Genomic DNA, 25,079 nt, shown 5'->3' on the forward strand with positions numbered 1-25,079 from the left:
CTCAGAGATACGGCATAATTGCAGTGGTTATAAAATATATAGTTATGCTACTTAATTTTACAATGAGATTTAATTAATTCTCCTTTCCCACTGTCAAAAGCCCCAGTGGGATAATTGTCTTTGCAAGTCATGCAGAGCTTTGGTACCGTGATTGGACACTATGGATCCCAATTTGCTCTCATAGCAGCAGGGAAAAAAAAACCTTGGAAAGCAGCAATACTTTATTCACTAGAGAAAAGAACAGTTAAGCAGTTATGTGCTACTTAACAATGGGAATTCCTTCCAAGAAATGTGTCATTAGGTGACTTTGTTGTGTGAACATCATAGAGTGCACTTACACAAACCTAGGTGCTATAGCCTACTATTTTAATTGTATGTGCTATATATTTTCATACGACTGGCAGCACAGTAGATTTGTTTACACCAGCATCAGCACAAACACGTTAGTAATGCATTGCACTATGACATTAGGGCTGGTATGATCACTAGGTGACAGGGATTTGTCAGTTCCAATATAATCTTATGGGACCACCATCAGAGAGGTAGTCTGTAGTTGACTGAAAGGTTGTATGTGGCACATGACTGCAGTTGCCATGGAAAAGCCACCTCCATCCTCCTCGTCACAGCCTCAGATGCCCTCCCAGAAGAGCTGTGGCACCAGGTGCCAGCTAAATGCCATGGGAAGGATTTAGCCCAATGGATAGATTTTTGTTCCTTCGGCTGCCTCAAGCAGGTGGCTCCATCTGAAGCAAATGTTACGAATTAGACTTTTTCATATAGCCTTGTTGAAATAACCAGAACCCCTAGGCCCCCCAAGCCACCGGGGAATGTCTGACTTAACCACAGTTTTACTCATCTCTCAGCTGCAGCCAGTCTTCAAACATAAACCTGAGTTGTCGGGGGCACTGAGGGGATCTGTGACCCTCCCCGAAGGCAGTTTGCTCCCAAACCAAGGAATGTGTTATATGAAAAAATAAGTGCTTTTTTCTTAACCATCTGTGAGTGAAAAACATTCTTCATAAGTTTAACTGTTTCAAATTGCCGTATGTCACACACACACACACACACACACACACACACACACACCTGTTTTGGTGCTGGGATCAAGTTGGTACTATAGACTTTGGACTCTACTTGCAACCTTCTGCTTTTTCTTTCAAGGAGACTATAGGTAAAAAGCTTCCAGGTTTGGGCCTACCCAGAAACAGAGCAATTTTAATCTCAGTGGGGGTGCTGTGGCTGACTTTTCTGGAATTTCAACCATCTGCTGCAATTCTTCCTCTCCCCTTTCAACCATCCACTTAAACTGCCCCCATGCTGCCACAGAATCATAAACATCTGAGGCCTCAAACCATGGCAAAATAGGGCAACTTTATGTAGTTGTATTTTATGAGAGGGATGGATGGTAGAGAGAAAGGGGAAAAGGAAGAAACTAAAAAAACCTTCTGAAGTCAATTGTCCTTCATTAACTTGGAATAAGACAACCGAGTGGCTTCTTTCAAAGACTTTTTATCTGGTTGTTTGCTTGAATTATTTTTTTCTGGAAAAAACTAATAAATCAGGGCTTTTATTGTCTAAAGTTCATCATTCATCTTTCAAAGCCATTAGAAGATGAAGGAAAAATCCTTAACAGTACCTACAGCCGGAGCTCTTTTGGTCTAATCCTACCAAGGTGACTAAGGAATTGTCATGAGTGCAGTGCTAACCCCTGGAAGTCATTATTTTCTAAATCTGAAAGGAAACCCTCTTATGAAGGACCTTTAAATTGACTCACAGCTATTGCTAAACAAACCCTCTTACAGCAAGCACTGAGCACTGCTGTTCGCCTCCCCAGACCAAGCCCCTTCCTGACTTGTAGGCACACATGTTTCTCTGCCTCAGAGGGTTGAGAGTGATTCCATTCCTCCTGGATTGGGTTCTCAATGGGATGACAATAGGATCCCATTCTAGACAAAGAGATCTAAGAGACTTGAGGCTTTTGGGAGAAGAAACTGTTTTGGAAGAGATAGCCTATGTTCACTAATACCTAATTCTCCTTTCCTTCCCGAACATGGCAAATTGTGTCTTCCTTTCTCCTTTGAAGTGAGGCAAAGCCATGCAGAGTTCTGGGCAGTGAAATCTAAGAGGAAGTGACATGTGTCACTGTAGACCAGGGGTGGGCAAACTTTTTGACTCGAGGGCCACAATGGGTTCTTAAACTGGACCGGAGGGCCGGAACAAAAGCATGGATGGAGTGTTTGTGTGAACTAATATAAATTCAAAGTAAACATCATTACATAAAAGGGTACAGTCTTTTTTTTTTTAGTTTTATTCATTTCAAACGGGCCAAATCCGGCCCGCGGGCTGTAGTTTGCCCACGGCTGCTGTAGACCAAAAGATTTAACCACGGAGCAAGACTTTCCAGCCTTCTCTTTCCTCACCACCACAAAATCTGAAGTTCTTTTTAAGGTGAGCGCCTTAATCAGCCTGCATCCATAGGGTGAGTCAGCAATTCTGCTCAAGACAGGGAGCATGAGCAAGCAATGTACATGTATTGTTTTAAGCCATGAAGATTTGGAGGTTTATTTGTTACTACAGCATAATCTACTTTATCGTGACTAATACAGCTTTTCTTGCCTTTGAGAAATAGACATAAGATACAAGAATGAATAGCCCTGGAGACTATTCTGTTAGAATATGACTCTTGGGATTGTTGCTGCCATCATGCAACTGTGAGGGGACAGACTGCAAATCCACTCAGGGCAGAAGAGGAGCCAACACATAAAAACCTAAAGACACTAGGCCCTGGATAATATCATTACACCACAAAATGAAACCTGTAAGAGTCTATCATCAACTTCTTATGTGAGATAATAAACATCACATTGCCATGCCCCTTTCAGTCAGTTCTATTTGCAGCCAAAAGCATCCTCACTGGTACACCACAGAAGAGGTTATCTGTCTTTCTTCTTCTTTCTGTATCTTTGTCTCCATCTATCCATCCACCCACCCATCCCATCCCATCCACCCACCCATCCACCCATCCATCCATCCATCCATCCACCCATGTGACAACAAAATATAACCCTTACTTTCCAGGCCATGCCAGCCCTGGGAAACCAAACCAAACTAACAAAACGACCCCCCGAATTTTAACTAAACCTGTACACAGATTTCCTGGGCTCCATCAAATCCCCTCATTAGTGACCCACTTCTGGAGGCCACAGACTCTTTTTAGGTAGTGCTGGAAAGCTGAGGGTCATCGGTGCCGCAAGGCCTCTTGGTTGGATACTTTTAGTTTTTTTATTTAGTCCTTCTACAAATATGTTTCCTGTGTATAGGCTCTATGCTGGGCCCTGCAGTGACCACAGGGAATTACCCATAGTCACTGCCGTGAAAAAGAGACAGGGCAGTTGGGCAGGGAGATGAGACAGACAAATTAACTGGCCACCTGAATACAGAATCTGCCACTGTGGTCAACTGCAGATCCCCTGCAGCTTCTCTTCACATTCTCTTTGGAAACCATTCTGCCCACCACATCTGTGTCCAATGCAGGTCACCCATGTCAGCAGGCTCTGCCTGTTCCATATGCTCCACTCCTTCACGGCCAAGGAGCTGTCAAGCTCTGCAAGTGGCTTTGCTCTGACTGCTGCCCAGAGGTGGGTTAGAGCTTCTCTTTAACTCTCGATTTGCCACCTTGTGGCCTCGCTTTGATTGCTTCAGGACAGACCTTACCTGCAGGTGGCTTCCTAAGCACCCATCGCAGGATTGAAAGGCAATCTTCAGCTCTGTTTCTTGATGCCTGTATCCGGGACCCAAGATCCTTTCAAAGCTTGAAATGGAAGGAACCCGTCCAGAAGCAGATGCTTAGATGGTGTTTCTGGTACAAGATGATTTTTAGGGAAAAATGGCTATGAATGGAAGGCAGAAAATGCAGGATTAGAGGAAGAAGTGAAACTATGATGCAAGAACAACCAACCTCAGCCAGCCTGATGTATTGTCCATCAGAGTATACACTCTGTTGGACTGAAATGACCAGGCCTTCATACTGCTCTGTCTCCATCAATCATCACATGAGAGCGGCCCCAGGAACAGGGTGACCCTGAGCAAGGCATCCTCTGCCGCTGAGACAGACCACGACAAAGCTGACAGCAGGAGCTGTGTGTCCACTGTGCTCCCCACAGCTGGGCAGCAATCCTTCCCTGGGGGGCCGGGAGGCACATCATACTGTTCACTAAGGTCCACCCTTTGGGAGGCTTGGATCCACTTCTCCATATATGTCTAGGGGGCCAGTCCTCCAGGGTTCCATGGGCCTCTTTGAGAAAGGGGAAATCAGTGGACAATTCTAGATCCCAGATGAATGACATCCATCATGTGATGGATTCTTGCTGGGCCTACCCAACCTTCTGAAGTGGTGGGTCTGACAGGACCCAAACCTGTACAGGCTGCCTGGTTATTCGTGTCCTGTGCTCAAGGTGAACAGCTGCCCAGTTTGCACAGGACTGTGAGATAATAAACATCACATTGCCATGCCCATGATGAGGGACTTTCAGTGCTCAAACTGGAAAGCTGGACAAGTCTTGGGCAAACCGGGATGTGTTGGTCATCCTACCCATGGTCAGACCTTCTGTCCCTAGGAGGGCCTCGTTAGTGTGCTAGGAGTTTTATTTCCAAAGGTGCGTAATTCTCCACTAAAGGTGACATGGCTTAGTGCCAGAACCCCAGGAGGCTGCACTGTTGTTCTCCCACTGGGATGTGCCATACATTTTTTGAGGGATCCACCCGGATATTCTTATTCCATGTGTCAAGGGCCCAGGTTTCACAGCCGGGGCCCTGACCTTGGGTTGACAGACCTGTCTCCTTGGCTGAGCCGCTCTGACTTGAAGTCCTGGGCCTGGTCCTCGGCTGGCTGCGCTCTCCAGCTGGAGATGATGAGAGCTTCACTGCCTGCAGCAAAGAGGCTTCCATCCCCGACTTGACCTTCAGCCGCTTATTACTCCTCTCAGCTGTTCACAATCTTTCTCTGAAGTACCAACAACACTCAGCAATAAGTTCCAGGTGCCTTATAGATTGCTCTCACTAGCACATTCCCAGCTACGAGTGCACCACCCCGATCACCACTGAGGAAAATTCTCACTATCGGACCACCACCTGGTGCCACAAGACAGGGCCCCAATAACCAGCCAGGCCGTGAGGGGTGCGGCTTTCAAACCCCATCTTACCACCCCCAGCTTTCTCAGCGTCTTCTCAGTCCCAGGTGTTGCAAGAGTGACTCTTCAGAGGCAGTCGCTGAACACTTTGGGGAGCAAGGTATGAGTCAGGGGTTAATGCCTAGACATGGAAGGGGAAGAGACAGAATTGGTCCGAGGAAGAAGTTGACCTGTGCTGCGGGCCTGACAAGGCTTTAGCTAACCTGGTGAGGTCTCCGGAACTTGGAGTCCGTGGAGCCCAGCGCAGGCTGCCCCGAAGAGCGGGACGGGTCAAGTGGGTTCTGCAGGTGAGCCTGGCCCTGAAGGGGCCGGCAGCCGGAGGCGGGCTCCTACCTGCGCTCACTCCGAGAGCCCACACCGCCGCACCAGCCCGCAGCGCATGTGCGCCCCGCCCCGCCCCGCCCCTGGGGCACCGCGGCTACCCTGCCCTTTATCTTCCCGTTGGAGAAGGAGCGAAGGTGGCGGGGAGGACCAAAGAATAATTGTGGGTCTATTAGGAAATAAAAAGAAAAAGCACTGCAACGACCCGAGGAAGAGAAACATGAAGGCGTGTCCCTCTCCAGATATCCTCGTCCATTGTCTCTTCTTCTCCACCTTTCCTAGCCCAAAGCCCAGACTGAAAGCATCTGGGCTGGGAATTTTTTTTTTAAATTTCCTGGAAAAGAATCAGACATCTCTGGATGGACCTTTCTTCAGATTTCTGCCAGAAGCGTCCAATCAAACGAAATTCACTCTGCTTTGTATTTGGAAATCCAAACAGGAAAAGAGAAATGTCTTATCTTGTTCCATAAAAGCCAGTTCTAGAAATCCCACCACTGGCCCCATTTCCCACTCTCTCCCCAATCATCTCAGGGTGTGCCACGCTGACCATCCGCAGAGAACAGACAGAGGGTGTCTGCCCTTCAGTATGATCAGCCATGCGAAGGTAGTGTGGCCACTTTCTATAGGTCTACAGCACTGAGTGCTTAAAAAGTCACGAGCAATTTAAAGTGCAAGTATTACTCTGAAAATGCTCCCTAATTAATAAATGTTCTACATTTTTATGTGGGAATGTTTAATATTTAATTTTTCAATAATTTTCTCATTCATAATTTATTAAATTTATTTTGTGGCTTGTATTTATTAAAAATTGATATTCCTATTTCTTTTACTCTGATGTTAGATTATTTTTATGCAAAATGAAAAAAATTGATGCTTTTAAGTCTTAGGACTCTTTTTTTAAAGCCTGTCGGTTGCAGCATATTAAGGCTCCAATATCCTAGGCCTTCCAATGTTTTATCAGTGACTATTGCATTTGTGTAGGTCAGGGGATCAGCAACCCTTTAGAGGTGGACTAAGGTGTTCAGCTTTTTCCCGCAATGATCTGGGAATGGAGGTTATTGCAGCATTAAATTTCGTGGTCTAGGAATGATACAGACTTGGAGCCATAATGCTCTACATGCTCCTGAATATTCAGACCCTGAATCAAGACGGGTGAAGTCAGGGATTGCTGGCTCTCAGGGGTTGACAGCTCGAGTGTGTTAAGTTTCCAGTCAGGTAATATAAAAGAAGGGGGGGGGGGCTGGTGGAGAATACTAGGAGTGGAGTTGCTGGTAAATGCCTCAACCATTTAGAACCAAATGTTTTCAAAGAAACAGAACATGCCTGCTGTCTGTGGTCTGGATTGTGCAAGTTTGCAGCCTCTGCAAAGAACCCTTGAGACTTCAACTGAAGTCTAAATATAGGGCCATATGTCCTCCTAGCTGGAGAGAATGCTGTTATTAAACCCCTTTTAACACTGTGCATTGAGGCAGCTTGAGTTGTGATTAAGGTCAGGAGACCACATGTGTGTTAAGTGGACTGGGATACTAGGATATATCTGGCAAGCACACAGCAGGTCCAGTTCATCCGCTGCACACACGTTTATTGAGCATTTACTACGGGAGAAGCCCATGAGGTCAGACAAAAAGAGAGGTGCAAGGGATGAGAAGGGCATATCAATGAGAACTGGAAGCATGAATAGAAAGAAAGCATGACCTTTGCTACCCTGTAAGTCACAAAAATTCTATGAACAAAAGCCCATCAAATAGGGCTATGAACTGTTTAAAAATATGATATAAAGTCATTAATGTCGAAATCTACCACTCATCACATTTTTTTGACAACTTGTGAATCTGCTTCCTCAGCCCTGCTAGAACCGAGGACAGAGTCCACATCTGTTTTATCTTCATTACCCAGCATTCAACCCGGTGGTTTGCTGATATTAACTCCCATGAAGATGGGCCGAATGAGTGAATGTTTATATCCAGAGCATCTCTAGCTTGTAAGCCACAGGAAGATAGGTTGGAGGTCCTTTATCAATATGTCTTCCAAGGAGCCTAGAACAGTGTTTTGCAGTGAAGGTGCTAAATATATGCTGATTCAGTTGAAGAGAAACCTCTGCTACCCAATCCTTTTCCTGATCCAGGCCTCCCATCCTGGCAATGCTGACTGGGTCTCCTTCAGCGCCAGACACAGCTCACTCCTGCAATCTAGCTGCTCAGCGTCTGCAGCATGTTGATATAATGCATTAAAACATTTCCTCAGCCAAGTGTTTTACACAACATAAAATATTTTCCTATGCTAATGTTTCTTTTATTGCATTTTTTACAAAAAAATTATCACACATTCTACAGATATTCAGCAACACTGACTCAACTGAAACACAAAATAAAATTACAGAAACACCAAATACAGACATTCTCTCAAATTAACTAGAAAGAACTGATTTTTATTGAGGAATAAACTCCACAATGTAAGTTGCAGCACAGTCCTTGCCTAGGGGTCTCTTCCATCAAAGGTGACATTAGTGGGGGACTTTACTGGTGGGTCAGCTTTACTGTCCCTTCATCTGCTGACCCAGCAATCAGGATAGAGAGAGTGAGCATTCCAAGTTTAAGTTCATAGAAGAGGGCTTATGTTGTAGCTCCAGGGGTCCTAAAGCAGACAAATGCCACACATTGCACAACCCAAAATGAATGGACGCAAGGAGGACATGTAGACGCAGCAAGAGCTACTGAGTGGAGAGAAACACTCTCCACCGGAGGAAAGTGGGAGTGGCCTCATCCGGGGGAAGGACCACAGCCTTGGGAGAAGGTGACGTGGAGATGTTAGAGGAGAGAGGCTATTAAAGATCTGGACATGGAGGTGAGAGTGTGAGAAGGAGGAAGTGTAGGGAGGATGTCAGGTAGGAAACCAGTGATGGGAGGTCACGTGAGGGCACCTCCATTCTGGGAAGTGAGGCCACAGCTGTGTAAGGTACTCAGGAAAGACTTAGAGTGACTGCACAAAGCTCAACTCTAATGCTTCCATTTGCAACTCCAAATCACACCAGTTTGGTCCCCCTGAGTCAGAGGCAAAGAGCCAAGAAGCCTAGACCCTGGCTGACAGGCTGACTAGCACTCATGCATATAGGCATCACACCTGACCTTCCAAAGCGTGATGTATTTTCACTCCTAACTGGCAGATGAGGAGACCAAGGGCTAGGAAGTTTGAGTAGCTTGCAAAATGTTGATGAGGAGACTCAGGACTGGAATTCAGGTCCTCTGACCACTCACCACTGGTTTGTTTGCTTTACATCTCTGTTCAAATTTCACCCTCGTGGTGAAGGTTTCCCTGATCACCAAGTAAAACTAGGAATCGTCACTCCATCTTGACACTCCTCATCCCTTTTCCGTGCCCTAACACATCACCATTACAAAAACGAAATACTTGTCTGCTAGTTTATTGATCTTTCCCCCTCCCCCATTACAATGCAAGTTCACTGAGAGCAGAATTTGTCTGTTATTCTGTATTCTCCAAACCTAGAACTGTGCCTGGTACATCTTTGTGAGTGATGTACCAGGATGAGTCCTATTTGATATGCATGGACCAAGACTTCTGAATCATCTGGAGATTTTATTCAGATACAGATTTTGATACCTTTGGTAGGACCTGTGATGCTGGTGTTGCTGGTGTGGGGACCATGAACCTGGCTATTGGGTCTTCTTTGAGCTCTGATTTGGTGGTGGAAGGAGATGGTCATAGAGGAGGGCAAGGTAGGGCCAGATGGAGGGGAACCGCTAAAAAGAATCTCTTATAGGTAATTTTCTATCTTCAGTAATCCCTCTTTGATCTCATGTGCATCTTGAATGTGTGATATTTCTAAATTGTACTTACGAACTTCTATCCCATAGCACTTTGACAAGGCACCAAGCCTCAGGACAAATCAGGCCACTGTCATGAGAACTTTAGGAGCAGCATTGCCATTGAAAGCCTGGTTCAGTTCCTAAGCACACTTTCAAACAGAAAAGCCTCAAAGGCTGCAGTGAAAGGAACCAACTCTCTCACACAGGGACTTTCTTTAGGATCTGTTTGGCAAACACGTATGTTTCTTACTTTGAGGCAGGCCATGTCAGCAGTTTAATTTAAGACATCAGATGAGAAACAATCTGTCTGCTCTAACCTTTTGCCGGTGAAATGAACAGCCTCTGAGCCAGTTCTCAGAGAACACTCTCATTATCCTGGTCTCTGTGACATGGGACACATTGTCTCTCTTCTTGACTTGACCTTAACACATCACTGATGCAAAACATATTTCTAGTTTGAAAAATAGTCATCTAGAAAATAAAACCATTTCACCATCTCAGCTGCACTTCTGAGCCTCAGCACTGTTGAAAATGTGTTTTATTTGTTTGATTTGTACTACTGACTGGGTCTAGCCTATTAAAAAAATTAGGGAAATATTTCTGAGCAGAGAGGTACCCTACAAAAATGGATTCTTTCCATTTAAAACATAAAGTCAGGAGGCATAGATCATCGACTGTTTGATTTTGGTCACAATATATTCTTGGAAGCCAAGGGATAAAGATAATTTTGCTTGTAACTAAAGACTTGTGATCAAATTAAAGAAAAAATATAAAATCTCCATAACTGTTTAAAATACCAAAAATGTGAAGTACATCATGGAGAGTTTCAGTGGAACGGGGAAAGGAAAATTAGGAACTACTTAATTTAATGGGACATCTTCACCAAAATATGTAGCTGCCATTGAAAGAGGTAGGACTAGAATTCAGGTCTCCTGGTTTACAAGCTAATGACCTCTTCACTATACCTACTTTCTTCCACAATAAAAATCCTGAACAGTGTGTATGCCTGTACATAATGGTACATTACTGACATGAGGGCCTCACTGCACTCATATCAGTTAGGATTTACATCAACTACTACTAACAGTGGCTAGAACAATGTATTTCCTTCACTTAAAAGAAGCCTGGTGGTAGGCAGATCTGGTAGATCTCTGAAGAAATGAGAGACCCACTCTTCTTTTTGCTTGATCTTTCTATTGTCAATTCATGATTCAAGATAGACATTGAAATTCCAACCATTATGTCCACACCACATGCTGGAAGATGAGAGGAAAGATAGAGGGGAAGGGGGATTTTTCTTCTGCTGTCTCTCTCTCTCTTTTAAAGAAATTTCCACAAATTTCTTCCCAGAACTTATATTCATATCTCACTAGCCAGAACTTGCTAGTTCTCCCTTGTTGCAAGGGAGACTGAGAACTGGGCATTGTAACGCTACATGAAACTGGGGCTCTATTCCTGAGGAAGAAAGAGAATGTGGGTATTGGAAGGCTATGAGCTGTCTCTGTCACTGCAAAACTGTCTGTGCAGCACTGAAAGCACTCCTCTGGGGTGTCTACATTTGGCCTCTTTCAAAGCAAGACATCATTAGGAGTTATGGTTCTGGTGGTGGTAGGACACCTTGAATTGGATTAACCCTCCCACGGATAATAAACACTGGAAAAAAACAACCCTTTGAAGTCACCGTGGAATAACCCAAATGGGCAGTTATGAAAGGAATTCAACCATTTAAAGAAGGAAAGCACACTCATTGGGCAAGATCCACTTTAACATGGCCTTTCCCTTGAGGGGACTCCCCAGTCTACAGGTACCAGGGAAGTTTAGGAACTGAGCAGAATGCTGCTCTCTAGAGATTTGGAGGGTGAGTGAAGAGTCCAAGAGATCAAAAATGGAGTGAGGAAATCTTGAAAATAAAAGAGATTCAGAATCTGCATATAAAGTCTCCACCAATCCTTGGCTGACTCCTGCACACACGTGGAAAAACTGTAAACAGCCCAATGAAACAACAACCGGAAGGCTGAAAGATGAAAAAGACACTTCAGCTCTGCCATACAGGTGAGAAAGAGTTGGGAGTTTAAGTCTCTCCAAATTAGAGGGACTTGGCTATTATTTTTTCAAATGTTTTTCTCCCCCCATTCTTTTCTTCCTCTTTGTCTGGGGTTCCAATTGCATATTATTAGGCCGCTTGCACTACAGGCTAGTGAGGCTTTGTTCTTTTTCCTCCCAGCTTTTACTTTCCTCTCCATTTTTCACATTTGATAATTTCTATTGCTATATATTCATATCCTATGACTCTTCTGCCAACTCACATTTGCTTTTAAAACCTATATTCAATGAATTTTCTATTTCAGATATTATACTTTTCAGTTCTAGAATTTCCATTTTTTAAATATAGTTTCCATTATTTGCTGAGAGTCCCCATCTGTTCACTCATTATGACCATTTTTTCCTTAAGTACTCAGGCATATTTATAATAGTTTCTTTTTTTAAAAAAAAAATTTGTTTTATTGCTTAAAATATTACAAAGTATTCAATGAATTTTCTATTTCAGATATTATACTTTTCAGTTCTAGAATTTCCATTTTTTAAATATAGTTTCCATTATTTGCTGAGAGTCCCCATCTGTTCACTCATTATGACCATTTTTTCCTTAAGTACTCAGGCATATTTATAATAGTTTCTTTTTTTAAAAAAAAAATTTGTTTTATTGCTTAAAATATTACAAAGAGTAGTACATATGTCTCCTTACATCAGTTTATAATGGTCTTTATTATCCATAAATGAGTGAGATCATGTGGTATTTTTCTTTCATTGACTGGCTTATTTCACTTAGCATAATGCTCTCCAGTTCCATCCATGCTGTTGCAAATGGTAAGAATTCCTTCTTTTTTATAGCAGCATAGTATTCCATTGTGTAGATGTACCACAGTTTTCTAATCCATTCATCTGTTGATAGACACTTAGGCTGTTTACAAATCTTAGCTATTATAAATTGTGCTGCTATGAACATAGGGGTGCATATATCCTTTCTGATTGGTGTTTCTGGTTTCTTGGGATATATTCCTAGAAGTGGGATCACTGGGTCAAATGAGAGTTTCTTTAAAGTTCTTGACTGCTAATTACAAATATCTGGATCATATCAGGTCTATTTCAACTGACTGATTTATTTTCTTGAGAATGAATCAGATTTTCCTTTTTCTTCCTGTATCTATTAGTTTTTTTTTATTGCACACAGGATATTGTAGAGCAGATGTTGTAGAATTCTGGCTTTTGTTATCTTCTATTCATTTTTAACTTTTTCCCATTAGGCAGTTAGATTATTAGCCACTGACCTTGAGGCTTGGTTAGAGAGAAAACACTAATCACCAACAACAGGATGGACAAGGGGTATCTTTATAGATCCTAAAAACATTAAAAAGATAACAGCGATTCTGAACTATTTTATGCCAATAAATTCTGTAACAGATGAAATTTAAGAATCCTTTGTGTTGTTCTGATACAAAAAAAATGTAAAAAATAAAAACCCCAAATAGAAAACATGCCCATAGAAAAACTCCAGGCCATATGATTTCACTAGGGGATTTCCTTAAAACATTTAAGAAATAAATAATACCAATTTTATGTAAGCTTTTTTGGAAATAAAATAAATATTATGAGGCCATAGTATAAAAAGGAAAATAAATGAGAGAATCTATATGATCATGTTAATTGATTTCAAGAAATACTGAAAAGGATGAAGAAAGATATCAGAGAAATGTAATAAATACGAAGTAATGAAAACTACCAGAAATGGTAACTATGAGGGTAGATATTAAAAGATTAAGAAAAACATTTGAGCCCTGGCTGGTATGGCTCAGTTGATTGGAGAGTCATCCCATATACCAAAAGTTCAAGGGTTCTATTTCTGGCCAGGGCACATACCTAGGTTGCAGGTTCAATTTCCTTGTCTTACGGGAGGCAACCAATTGACATTTCTCTCTCTCTCTCTCTTTTTCTCTCCCCCCCCCCTCTTCTTTCTAAAATCAGTAAAAACATACCCTTGGGTGATGATTTAAAAAAAAGAAAAATATTTGACAAAATTTAATACGCATTTATAATAAAACCTTCAGCAAACTAAAAACAAAAGGAGTCTTTTCAATTTTATGAAGGATGCTACAAACTAAGATCTTACAAATCCTATAACTAAGATCATACTTAATTGTATGAAAGATTCAATGTTTTCCTTCTAAGATTGGGAACAAGGATGTCAGCTCTCATTGTCTATTCAATATTGTACTGGAGAAGTAAGAGACATGCAGATTGGGGAAAAAATGAGCATTATCCTTGTTATTGTGACTAGGACTCTGCAAAACAACTGTTAAGAACTAGTAAGTGAATTTAGCAACTTCTCTGGATAAAAATAAATTGTACTTCAAATATTAGTAACAAACAATTTAAAAATGAAAAATATTTAATTATATTTATAGTAGATTAAAGTGCACACAATATATAGAAATAAATTTAATAAAATCAGTATAAGACCTCTATTCTGAAAGCTATAAAACATTGTTGAGAATAATTAAAGAAGACTTCAATAGAGAAATATATCTTGTTTATGGACTAGAAGACTCAATATTGTTAAGATGTCAATTATCCTCAAATTTATCTAGACATTGAAATAAAATTCCAATTAAAGTTCTAATGGGCCTTTAAAATGGCTAATTTTAAAAGACTGACAACATCAAATGTTGCTGAGAATGTGGAATAATTGGGACTCTTTTTCATTGAAACTGGTATATAAAAAACAGTTTGACAGTTTCTCATAAGGTCTATGTTTATACACATGTCCTATGACTAATAAATTCCACTCCTAGGACTATATTCCATAAAAGTATTTGTACGAAAATATTTATAGCTGTGTCATTTATTATTCCAGTAAAAAAAACTGGTAACAACTCAAATGTTTATTAACAGGAAAATGGATAATTGTGGTATACTCATACCACGGAATACTACTCAGCAATGATTAATACACAATGGCATAGATGAATCTCAAAAACAATCAAGTGAGAGAAAGACATTAAACACAAAGAATACATATTGTATGGTTTTATTTATAAGTGTTCAAAACAGTAAAAAATAATGTAATAGAAATCAGCACAGTGGATGTCTATGGTGGGATAAGGGGATTGGGGAAATTTCTGGGTGGTGTATACACACACACACACACACACACACACACACACACACGTATCTGTATTTCTATAAACACACACACACACATTCTATATCCTGTGTTATGTCTATTGTATAGCTTGTTTGGGTTGGTTGTTACAAAAGTCTACACATTTGTCAAAATACAGAAAATTGTATTTAACTGTATTTTATTTTAGGTAAATTATACCTCAATTGAAAAAATTGTTGCTTTTCAAAACACGATTTCCCATCAGTTGGGTATCTGTTTGGTTCTAAGTGAGTACAGTGAAAGCCTTCTTATCAGCACAGTCAGGATAGCTAGTCAACTACTTCATTTAAAGTTTACTAAAATTATTTTTAAAATATCTGTACTTATTTTATTTTTAACATAAAATGCATGTATTATATGTATATTCATTTGCTAATATTTTTATGTACAGCCAAAGCCTTTTTTCTTTGATTTGCGTTCATATAAACCATCTCCATAACATAACATCTACGATTTCTCATTTCAATGTCTTTAAAAAGGAGTAAGAAATTAAATTCATCTCCGAAGCAATCTAAATGCAAAGTCCTTCTTGGTTTTTATCATTTTGTCACATTCTAAGTTTTGTGTGCCCTACAACTTATTTGAAAAAAAAAAAAAGATTTTTTTGTGACTCCTTTCATCTGAATTTCCAAAGCATTTAACTTTTTTTTTTTATAGCAGACTAGTGGCAACTCTCTTTTTCCCTTTATTTTATCAGTTTACATGATATTTACTTTAATTATATCATCACAATAACCATAAAATCTCACATTTAGGCACTGATCAGATCCCATCTCATTTAAATCCAAGCTACTGGCCTCCTTCCATACATCAAGATGTAACAAAGTCACAGGAAGGGGAAGAAAGCTTTGTTTTTTAAATCTATAAACCTCTTACTTAAAGGGTCCCTCACCCTTGCCCTCTGCTAAGCTTTCACACCAATGCTGTAATCCAAGGGGCAACTGTGGCGATCCTCTCTACCATTTCCTGTCTATCTTCTTTCTTTTCTCTGAAATGAGAGGACAATTGTTAGCTTAAAGCTCTTTAAAACCATTATTTCCTAAGTGGCCAATAAACATATGAAATGGTACTTTCCTATTTTATTTTGGAGAATGTAGACAAAAACCATGATACAATGCCACTACATGGCAATCAAAAGCAAACAGATGATGGATCAGTAAGGGCCTTCATACTCTGCTGGTGGAAATGTGAATCAGTTCAACCCCTCTGGAATGTGGCATCACCTAATAACTGAAAATATGTGAATACTAGCACGTCCTCTCCTAGGTATGTACCCTGGACATGTGCACTTGTTGTGTGCAATGACACATGTACAAGAATATTTGGGCAGCAGGATTTGTAATTGACCCAAATTGGAAACAAAGCAAATGCTTTCAATAGCAGAGTGGGTAAACAGTGTTATGTCCACACAACAGAATTTTATGTAGCAATGAAACTGTATAAAGTGGAGTTACACACAACAAAATGGATGGATCCTACAAACACTATCACGTAAAAAAAAAAAAAGTGACAAAACATTACATACAAAGGTCATAAAAGGTCAAAACCAGGCAAAGCCAAACTACACTAATTTTCTTAGTCTCTTTGGTTAACTATAAGAATGAAGTAGAGCTAGGAAGAAGCGGGGACAGTAGCCTTCAATGGCATAGAATACAGTTGAGCAAATCCAGTCATCTAAATGATGTAATATTGAGAGTGCCTATAAGAAAGAAGAGAAACGGAGTAGATGGCTTTCCATAAGCATATTTAAGGTTCAATGGTACATATGGGCACTTGAATGTGCACACATACATGTAGACACTATTGGAATATTTCAGGCTAGAGAAAGTGGCTCAGTGGGTGCTCATCCACCTGGTCTAGCCATGTATCTATCCTCAGACCACTCCACATTGATGCCTTTCATCTCCAGATCTCTCAAGTGATGCAAAACCGTGGGAAAAGTACAAGAAACAACCATCCATGTTTATAAGGTGAATAAAAAAGCTGAAACAAATGCTTGTTCTCGGATGTTTCTCTTTTCTTGGGCTGATGGCACAGATACATAGTTTTATTAGCCAAGCTGAATCATAGGAAATGCTAATTAAATTAGGGGTATTTCTTAGAGATTTTGAAGTTTACTTCCTGGGCTTGGTTGCATTTCAAGAACTGAGGAAGCTATATTACTGCATTTGTATCTACTAAATATCTCAAGAAATTAAGATTGATTTTAATAAGCATAATGCCCTAAATAGGAAAGAACCTAATATCCACCAATGGTAGAATGAGTAAATAAATTGTGGTTTATTCAAATAATGAAATAGACAGGCTCGACCTAATTTACTATTCATTTCAACCATAGATGATCACATTAACAGGGGAGTGTCTTGTATTACTCAAAACTTTTGATCCCAGACTTATGTGTATAATTGAAAACGAAGTGATAATGAAAGGGGCCCCCCACCGCTTTACAAAACAGTGTAGTGGTCCTTTGATTCCTGTGTTAATGACATGAAAGTTATACCACAAGAATGCTCACAGCTGTCTCAGTACCACATGGACAGCTGTTTGGTTTAGAATTCCAATGATGGTCAGATAGAAACCAGGAAGTTATGAACGTGATGCTCCCAGCACAAGGGAGGGGAAGGAGAGACTAGTGTGTTCTCTGACCGCTACCATGTACTTAGGTGTGGCAGTGTATAAACTCGGCTTCACACAGAGCTAACCTCCACTACCAATGGGTTGGGAACCTTGCATCTAGGTTTAGCAATTCTTGATAATCAGTTCAAAGTATAAAACATTTTTCTTTTAAAATGTAATACAATATTTGATACAAAATATAGCATATTAATAAAACAAATATTGGTAATGCCACCCTTCAATTCATGAAATAGAACCTACAGGTTCAGTTGAAGTCTTCCTTGTGATTCTGCAATCTCAGCCTACTGCCTGCCCACCCAAATTGGGAATGGAGAAGTAAAACTGTCACTATTTACAGATGACATGATTCTATATAAGAAAAACCTGAAGACTCCATCAAAAGACTATTAGAAACAAAGAACAAATACAGTAAAGTTGCAGGATACAAAATCAATGTACAAAAATCTGTTGCATTCCTATCTATTACCAATGAAATATCAGAAAAAAAAGAACAATTCCATTTGTAATTGCCACAAGAAAGATAAAATACCTAGGAATAAACTTAACAAAGTAAGTGAAAAACCTATACACTAAAAAATACAAGATATTGCTGAAAGAAACTGAGGACACACACACACACACACAAAATAAAATGATATTCCATGTTCTTGTATTAGAAAAGTCAATATAGTTAAAATGGCTGTGTTACCTAAAGCAATTTATAGATTTAATGTAATCTCCACCAGAATCCCAATGACATTTTTCAAAGAAATGAAACCTAAATCCTCAAATTTGTATGGAACCATAAAAGGCCCTGAATAGCCAAAGCAATCCTGAGAAAAAAGAGAAAAAAGCCAGAAGTATCACATTCCCTGACTTCGAAGTATACTACAAAGCTATAATAATCAAAACAGTATGTATTGGCAGAAAAAAGAGACACACAGACCAATTGAACAGAATTGAAAGCCCAGAAATAAACTCACGCATATATGGGCAACTAATTTTTGACGAACAAGCTAAAAACATACAATAGAGAAAGGAAAGCCTCTTCAATAAATGGTGCTGGGAAAATTGGAAAGCCACATGCAAAAGAATGAAACTAGATTGCTATTTGACATTGCACACAAAAATTAACTCGAAATGGATTAAAGACTTTTATATAAGAACTGAAACAATAAAATACATAGAAGAAAACATAGCTATGAAGTATATGAACCTTGGGCTTAGAGGTGTTTTTGTGAACTTGATCCTGAAGGCAAGAGCAATAAAAACAAGAACAAATGAATGGGACTATATCAAACTAAAAAGCTTCTGCACAGCAAAAGAAACTATCAACAAAACAAAAGTCAAGCAACCAAATAGGGGAAGATATATGCAAATAATACCTCCAATAAGAAGTTAATATCCAAAGTATATAAAGAACTCATACAACTCAACAACAACAGAAAAGAAACAATCCAATTAAAACATGGGCAGAGGATCTGAACAGACACTTCTCCCAAGAAGACATACAGATGGCCAACCGACATGAAAAGATGCTCAACCTCACTAGCTATAAGTGAGATGCAAATCAAAACCACAATGAGATGCCATTTCACATCTGTTAGAATGGCTATTATCAGTAAGACAAGAAGTAACAAGTGTTGGAGAGGTTGTGGAGAAAAGGGAATCCTCATTCACTGCTGGGGGGGATGTAAACTGGTATAGCCTCTATGGAAACAGTATGGAGGTTCCTCAATGAATTAAGAATAGAGATACCATATGACCCAGCAATCCCTCTTCTGATTATCTACCCCAAAAAACTCAAAAACATTTATTTGCAAAGATATATGTATTCTATATTCATTGCAGCATTATTCACAACAGCCATGACATGAACACAACCTAAGTGTCCTTCAACAGATTGACTGGATAAAGAAGATGTGGTACATATATGCAATGGAATACTACTCAGCCATTTAAAATGTCAAAATGTTGCCATTTATGTTAACATGTATGGATCTTAAGAGCAGCATGCTAAAGTGAAATAAGTCAGACAGAAAAGGACAAAACTATGATACATAGGATATAAAACAGAAAGCAACAAACAAACAAACTGATAGACACACAACAGTATGGTGGTTACCAGAGGAAAAGGGGAGTGGGGGAAGGATGAAGAGGGTGATAGAAAGAGACTAGATTTTGAGTAGTGACCACACAATGCAATATACTGATGATGCATTGTAGAACTGTACACATGAAACTTATATAATGTTATTAACCAATCTTATCTCAATAAATTAATTTTTTTAAAAGGCTCCTCCTCACCCAGCTGGCGTGGCTCGGTAGTTGAGCACTGACCTATGAACCAGGAGGTCACGGATCGATTCCGGTCAGGACATAAGCCCGGGTTGTGGGCTTGATCTCCAGTGTGTGGCATGCAGGAGGCAGCCAATCAATGATTCTCTCATCATTGATGTTTCTCTCTCTCCCTTCCTCTCTGAAATCAATAAAATACATATTAAAAACAAACAAAAAAAACCAGCTCCTCTTCTGTGAAGCTCTTCCTTCCCAAAGCTGCAGCTCTGTCCTGCGTGTGCTCCCTTTAATTGTGCCCATTATTATACCTGTTGTACTCCATTGCTATTGCTGGTTTTCAAGACTTTCTCCTTGCTAGGCTATGAGCAACCTGAGGATGGGATCTTTAAATACCCAGTGCCTCGCATATGTTTTTTACTCAATAAATGTATTCATTTACTTAAAAAAAAAGTAAATGAGTATATTAATGGCTAAGTGAATGAATGAGTTTTTAGGGAATGGGATTGTAAACAAACCACTTGTTTAAACCCTTCAGTTTTAATCTTATCTCAGTAATCACTAGCCAAACTAGAACCTCCTAAAGCGGGTCTTGTTTATTATTCCCGGTTAGTCAAACCTACATAAAGTCCTAGTGAAACACACAGGGCATGGGCCACTGCCTGCCTCACACTCGACCAGCATCAGGAAGACCACTCATTGTCTCTAAAAGAAAACAAAAGACACAGTAGTTTTGTTTCTCTTTTATTGCAACCCATTGCAAGGTCAAAAGATTCACAGAAATATAGATACTACAAACCGAGTAAATTTCCTTTATCCACTCAAAAAGACATTAAAGACAAAGGACCAGAATTTCCACTACAGCAATATATTTCATAGCCTTTATTCTGAAAATACTGTTGACATTTTGAAGAGGATAAAAAGCCCTGCATTAAACGTGTTCACATACATTTATGACATTCTAAGCAAAAAACAAAACAAAAAAATTCTATATTGCCCAGAAAAATCATTTTAAGCCTCAATTCAAAGCATCTAATGAGAACACATTCAACAACCACCACAGGATCACTCGAGGTAATGCATTTTCTGGTTGGTTTTTTTTTTTTTTTTTTGAGATTAATGCTTTGAGGCTGGATAGGACATTTCTAGAGATTTCTACAAATATACCAAAGCGGTTTTCCAGGTTATGTGGCATCAGGCTTTCTGGATTAGTCAACATCTTAAAGAATAAGAGTGCAAGCCCCCCCCACCCCCCAACCCAAGCTGAAGCATGTTATAGTGCTGCACTTTAGATCAAACATTGCAACATTAAAAAAATCAATTGTACACTTCTGAAACCATTTGACAACAAACTGTAACACTCCAAAATTATTACAATTTTGAATTGAAATGGCACCATCTGTATCAAGGATGGCTTTCCCTTCTTTAGTCTTTTTTTTCAACTATTTAAAATATAGTGTGACATATATAAAAATTAAACTTTTGCTTATTCACTCAAGCTACTATTATTATTCATACTGTCTTATAAATTAGTTTTGGATTAAAAACCAGTTAAAATATTATGATTTAAGATATTTTTTCAGTGGAGGGGAAATGAAAACAATCAGTTTGATGTGTAAGAAGAATTACAGTTTATTAATAGTAAACAGATTTTTTTTTCTTACATAAACTTTATTCCCTTAAAATTAAATTAATAATCCATTTAGTGACAGAAAAAACACCCTTGGTGGGTACTGACTAGATTTTCCTAACTGATTTGGATTAAAAGCAAAAAATAAAAATAAAAAAGCCATATCAGAAACATGTTGACATAATCAAAAAAAAGCAGTTGTTTACATTTTTGGGAGTCATTATAAATAAGTGAATGACATTTGAATGTAAAGCTATTTTTTTGTTTCTTACAGATAGTCTCATTTTAGCAATATTGGGACTTATAGAAAGTTAAACTCAAACTTTAGTATACCTGTTAAAGATCAAAAAACAAACAAACAAAAAAAAAAACCCAGCTAGTCCATACTGGGGAAGAATAAATAGCAAACTCACAAGCCAGGGTTTTGTATCTAGCTCTACTGGGAAAGATAATCACTCTTTAGCATAAAAAGGCTCCCTGCTGTCTTGATTATAAATCTAGACAGAGGAAAGGTTATTTGAGCCTGAGTCTCTACATGGATTAAACTGTAAATATGTGTGAAATCAAAACATTCATTTACATAGATCTTTTCTTAACTGAAAGGTGTCGATCTTTAAACAAAGAAATGTTTATTTCTGACAAGTGTAAACAGAATCTTAAAGAAAAGACTTTATAATTTTTCTTAACTCATACATTAACCAGCAATAGATCTTTGCAGTAGCATAAGAACTATTTAAAAATAACATGCATATAACCAAAAACCTGCTCTAAAGCCCAAAGCAAAAGAAAGCAAAGCAAAAAAAGATTGTCTATTTATATCACTCATTAATATTCTATTAATGTGACTACCCCCAAATCTCAGAAATATAATTTCATAATTACCCAAATTAACAAAAATAATTAAATGATCTGTAGATTTTTAAAAAATAACTTCACACTATTAATTACATTGATGACTTTAATGTGAATAATGTGAAGAGTAGCTCCAAATACCATTAAAATACATCCAAGACCAGTTACTATCCATGAAGTAAAAACTAACACAATGCTAATGTAAAACTCAACTGAAATATTTAGTACTCAACAGAACGCATTTGTAGAATGATGAATAATTAACTTTTGTGAGCTGGCCAGGGGACTGTTACCTCCAGAAACAAATTTCACAAAAGGCTTTATCCTCTTTAGTTCTTAAGTCACCTACCAGATAGCAAGTTGGCCACCCATGGAGACACTGAGTTAGCAGAGCCACAGTGGGCAGCAATGCTCTCCCAGTGGCCCCGAGGGAGGCCCCTATGTCAGAAATGACACAGAAAGAAACTGCCCTGGTGTGTGTGTGCATGGATGTGGGAGTGAGAGAAGCTGGTTTCCAGGCTTCTGACTACTGCAACATCACGTGTGGTCTGGTTGTCATAGCAGAAGTGCGCTAGTCTATTTCACTAGGAAAGAACGCAGTTGCCTTCATTTTAGGGCATCACCAAGTGGTAGGACTTAGAAGTTCAAAATACTATATTCAATTCTTTTTATTCCACAGTAAAAACACTTTTTTTAAAAAAAGAAAAATAAGTCTTTGAACTTAAAAATTAAAAGGTTTGTGGCGTTTAAAATCATTAACTTTTAAGAAAAACAACCAGCTCACCTGGGACTAAACAGCAATTGCGCTTATGCTAGGCAGTATGCGAACGAAACACAAATATACACACTCGGGCACACACACAGACATGTGACAGTTAAAACCTTTCCAAGAGATCACCCGCCCCAAATCTACACCCCTCCCTGCCCCGCCGAGCGGCCGCGTGGACCTGAGCGTGGGCAGGAGCGTTAGGAGGAGGCCGCGGACATGTTGGGGGTCCAGCCCATCTGATAGGCTCTCTCCAGGGTCCTCTTGCAGTCCTGGAGGACGGTGCTGAAGGTGATGTGGGGGTACTGCTGCACCAGCTGCTCCACCGTCACTTCATTGACCTGAAACCAGACAAGAGTCGCTGTCACACACCTGGACCGCTGAAACCACCAGCCGCCCGCGCGCACCAGGTGCTTATAGTGGCACCAGGAACCCGCCCCGCAGCCCCTCTCTGCGGTGTGGGCAAGTGCTCAGTGAGAGGACACACGGCCCTTTTGGTCTGACCGCCCCGGTTTGCTAAATACCACATTCGCCCTCACAGACTTTTAAAAAGACCTAAGATATCAAGACATCAAATGTGTTTTCTAGAAGCATAAATCACTGCGACTTGCCGGGATCCTAAATGCGTCCATTGAAAATCCAGTGCTTAGAAGGTGAGGCTGCAGTAAGTGAGTGTGCGAATGTGCATTTGACTTTGTCATCAACCTGCCAGGATTTTTAGGACAAGATTGTAGATAGAAATGCTGGGGAAAATGTTTATTTTTCTTCCCTTTAAATGTTAAGATATTGCAGACTTCAAGTCCCTCTGCGGAAAGGGCTGAGATGGGAGGAATCAATAATTAAAACATACATGGCTGGCAGGTCAGGGATGGCCCCACTAGACCTTAACCATCAAAGATACCACCTTGATTCTTGATTAGACAAGGCAATCAGACAGGCCTAATTAAAACTAACACCTGTACAATTGCTGTGCTGTGAAGGGATTAATTTGTCAATTATTTTTAAGCTGATTGCAGTTCATATCACAGGAGTAGACAGCTTCCTTCATCCTTTAGATAAATAAATGATTAACCTGAGAACCACAACTTTTAGGGAGCTTTATTTAAAATCTTTATCAAACACTTGGGCATTTTCAAATGCGTCAATAGTTCATTTAGACTAAGTGAGCTGGTCTACAGGACGGGGCTTGTACACATTTCTCTGCTCCCTTTTCCTTACCTGCCCACCTCGGGGAAAGAGCAGGACCACCAGGGAAGCCCTAAGGTAACACGAAAGCCTTGCTGTGTGCCTTTCAATCCTGCTTACAAGTACGATGACCACGACGTTCAGTCGTCTGCACTATTCTGAAACCATAGGGTATTTTCTGGGTGACTTGGAAAACTGTGATATATATATCATGTTTTTATATACAAATCTGAGAGTTGATGTTTCAGCATTGCATTGATGATAGTTAATCTTTGTCAGAATATTTATCTATTCAAAATTTGCTTGTATAGAAATCAATTTTTATTCTAAATTCAAACAAGACATGAAGTTAATTCTTTTTGTGATATAGAGATGATGTATAACATTTTGTTTTCAAAAATAAGAAGAAAATAATTTTGAATAAAAAGGAAGAACTGATATATGGAGTTGAGAATATGAACTGATGGTCTTAAGAGGATTTTTAAGCAATATAATTTTTTAAATTTAAATTTATGTTCTAAGTCTTGCCTGTGTTGAGGCAGCTTCTAACAGTACATTTAGAAAGCCATGTGTCATGTAGCCCCATCTCTCTAGCCTGTTTTTTATACTAGCCACTCACCTGACTGAATTTCAGGTTATCAAGCTTCCAAGTTCTGTCTGGCCTCAGGGACTTTGCACATGTTGTTTTCTTTACCTGGAATACTGTTTAATACACTTCCCCTTAAAACCACCTTCTTATGCATACTTCCTACTCATTCTTTTTTTTTTTTAAATTTGTTAAACTATTTTGTAGTCTCATTTGGGTAGCACAGTGACTCAAGATTTATATACTTTATTATGTAATCACAAGTCTAGTCACCATCTGTTACCGTGCAAAGTTATTGCAATATTACTGACTATTTTCTCCTTCACCTTTCACCCTACTCATTCTTGAGTTCTTAGCTGTAATGTCATTTTCCCAGGTAACTCTGGTCACTGCCCTCTCCCTGCTCCCCTCCCCAAATGAAGTAAGGCTTCCAGGTTTTTCACTCTTCCAATATTGCCAACCTCTCCTGTATAGCACCTATATTACAAAGTTAGTTTATAATTGCTTTGTTCATTGTCTATTTCTCCAATGTAGGATCTATAAGAACCATATCATTTTTTTAAATCTATGAGCCAGGCCTAATTCCTAGTGAAT

General features: G+C 39.5%; 1 protein-coding gene across 1 annotated transcript in view; it reads right to left on the minus strand.

Annotated features, from left to right (window-relative positions):
• Positions 1–20,197: 20,197 nt before the first annotated feature.
• FBXL17 (F-box and leucine-rich repeat protein 17) overlaps positions 20,198–25,079 on the minus strand; it is a 449,858-nt gene continuing 444,976 nt past the window's right edge. Inside the window, exon 9 of the mRNA XM_005866472.2 lies at positions 20,198–23,055. Within this exon, the coding sequence (XP_005866534.2) occupies positions 22,915–23,055 (141 nt within the window). The 3' untranslated portion in view covers positions 20,198–22,914. The remainder of the gene's footprint in view (positions 23,056–25,079) is intronic.

This window comes from Myotis brandtii, unplaced genomic scaffold (genome assembly GCF_000412655.1).
Source record: "Myotis brandtii unplaced genomic scaffold, ASM41265v1 scaffold230, whole genome shotgun sequence".
In the NCBI taxonomy this organism is placed as follows: Eukaryota; Metazoa; Chordata; class Mammalia; order Chiroptera; family Vespertilionidae; genus Myotis; species Myotis brandtii.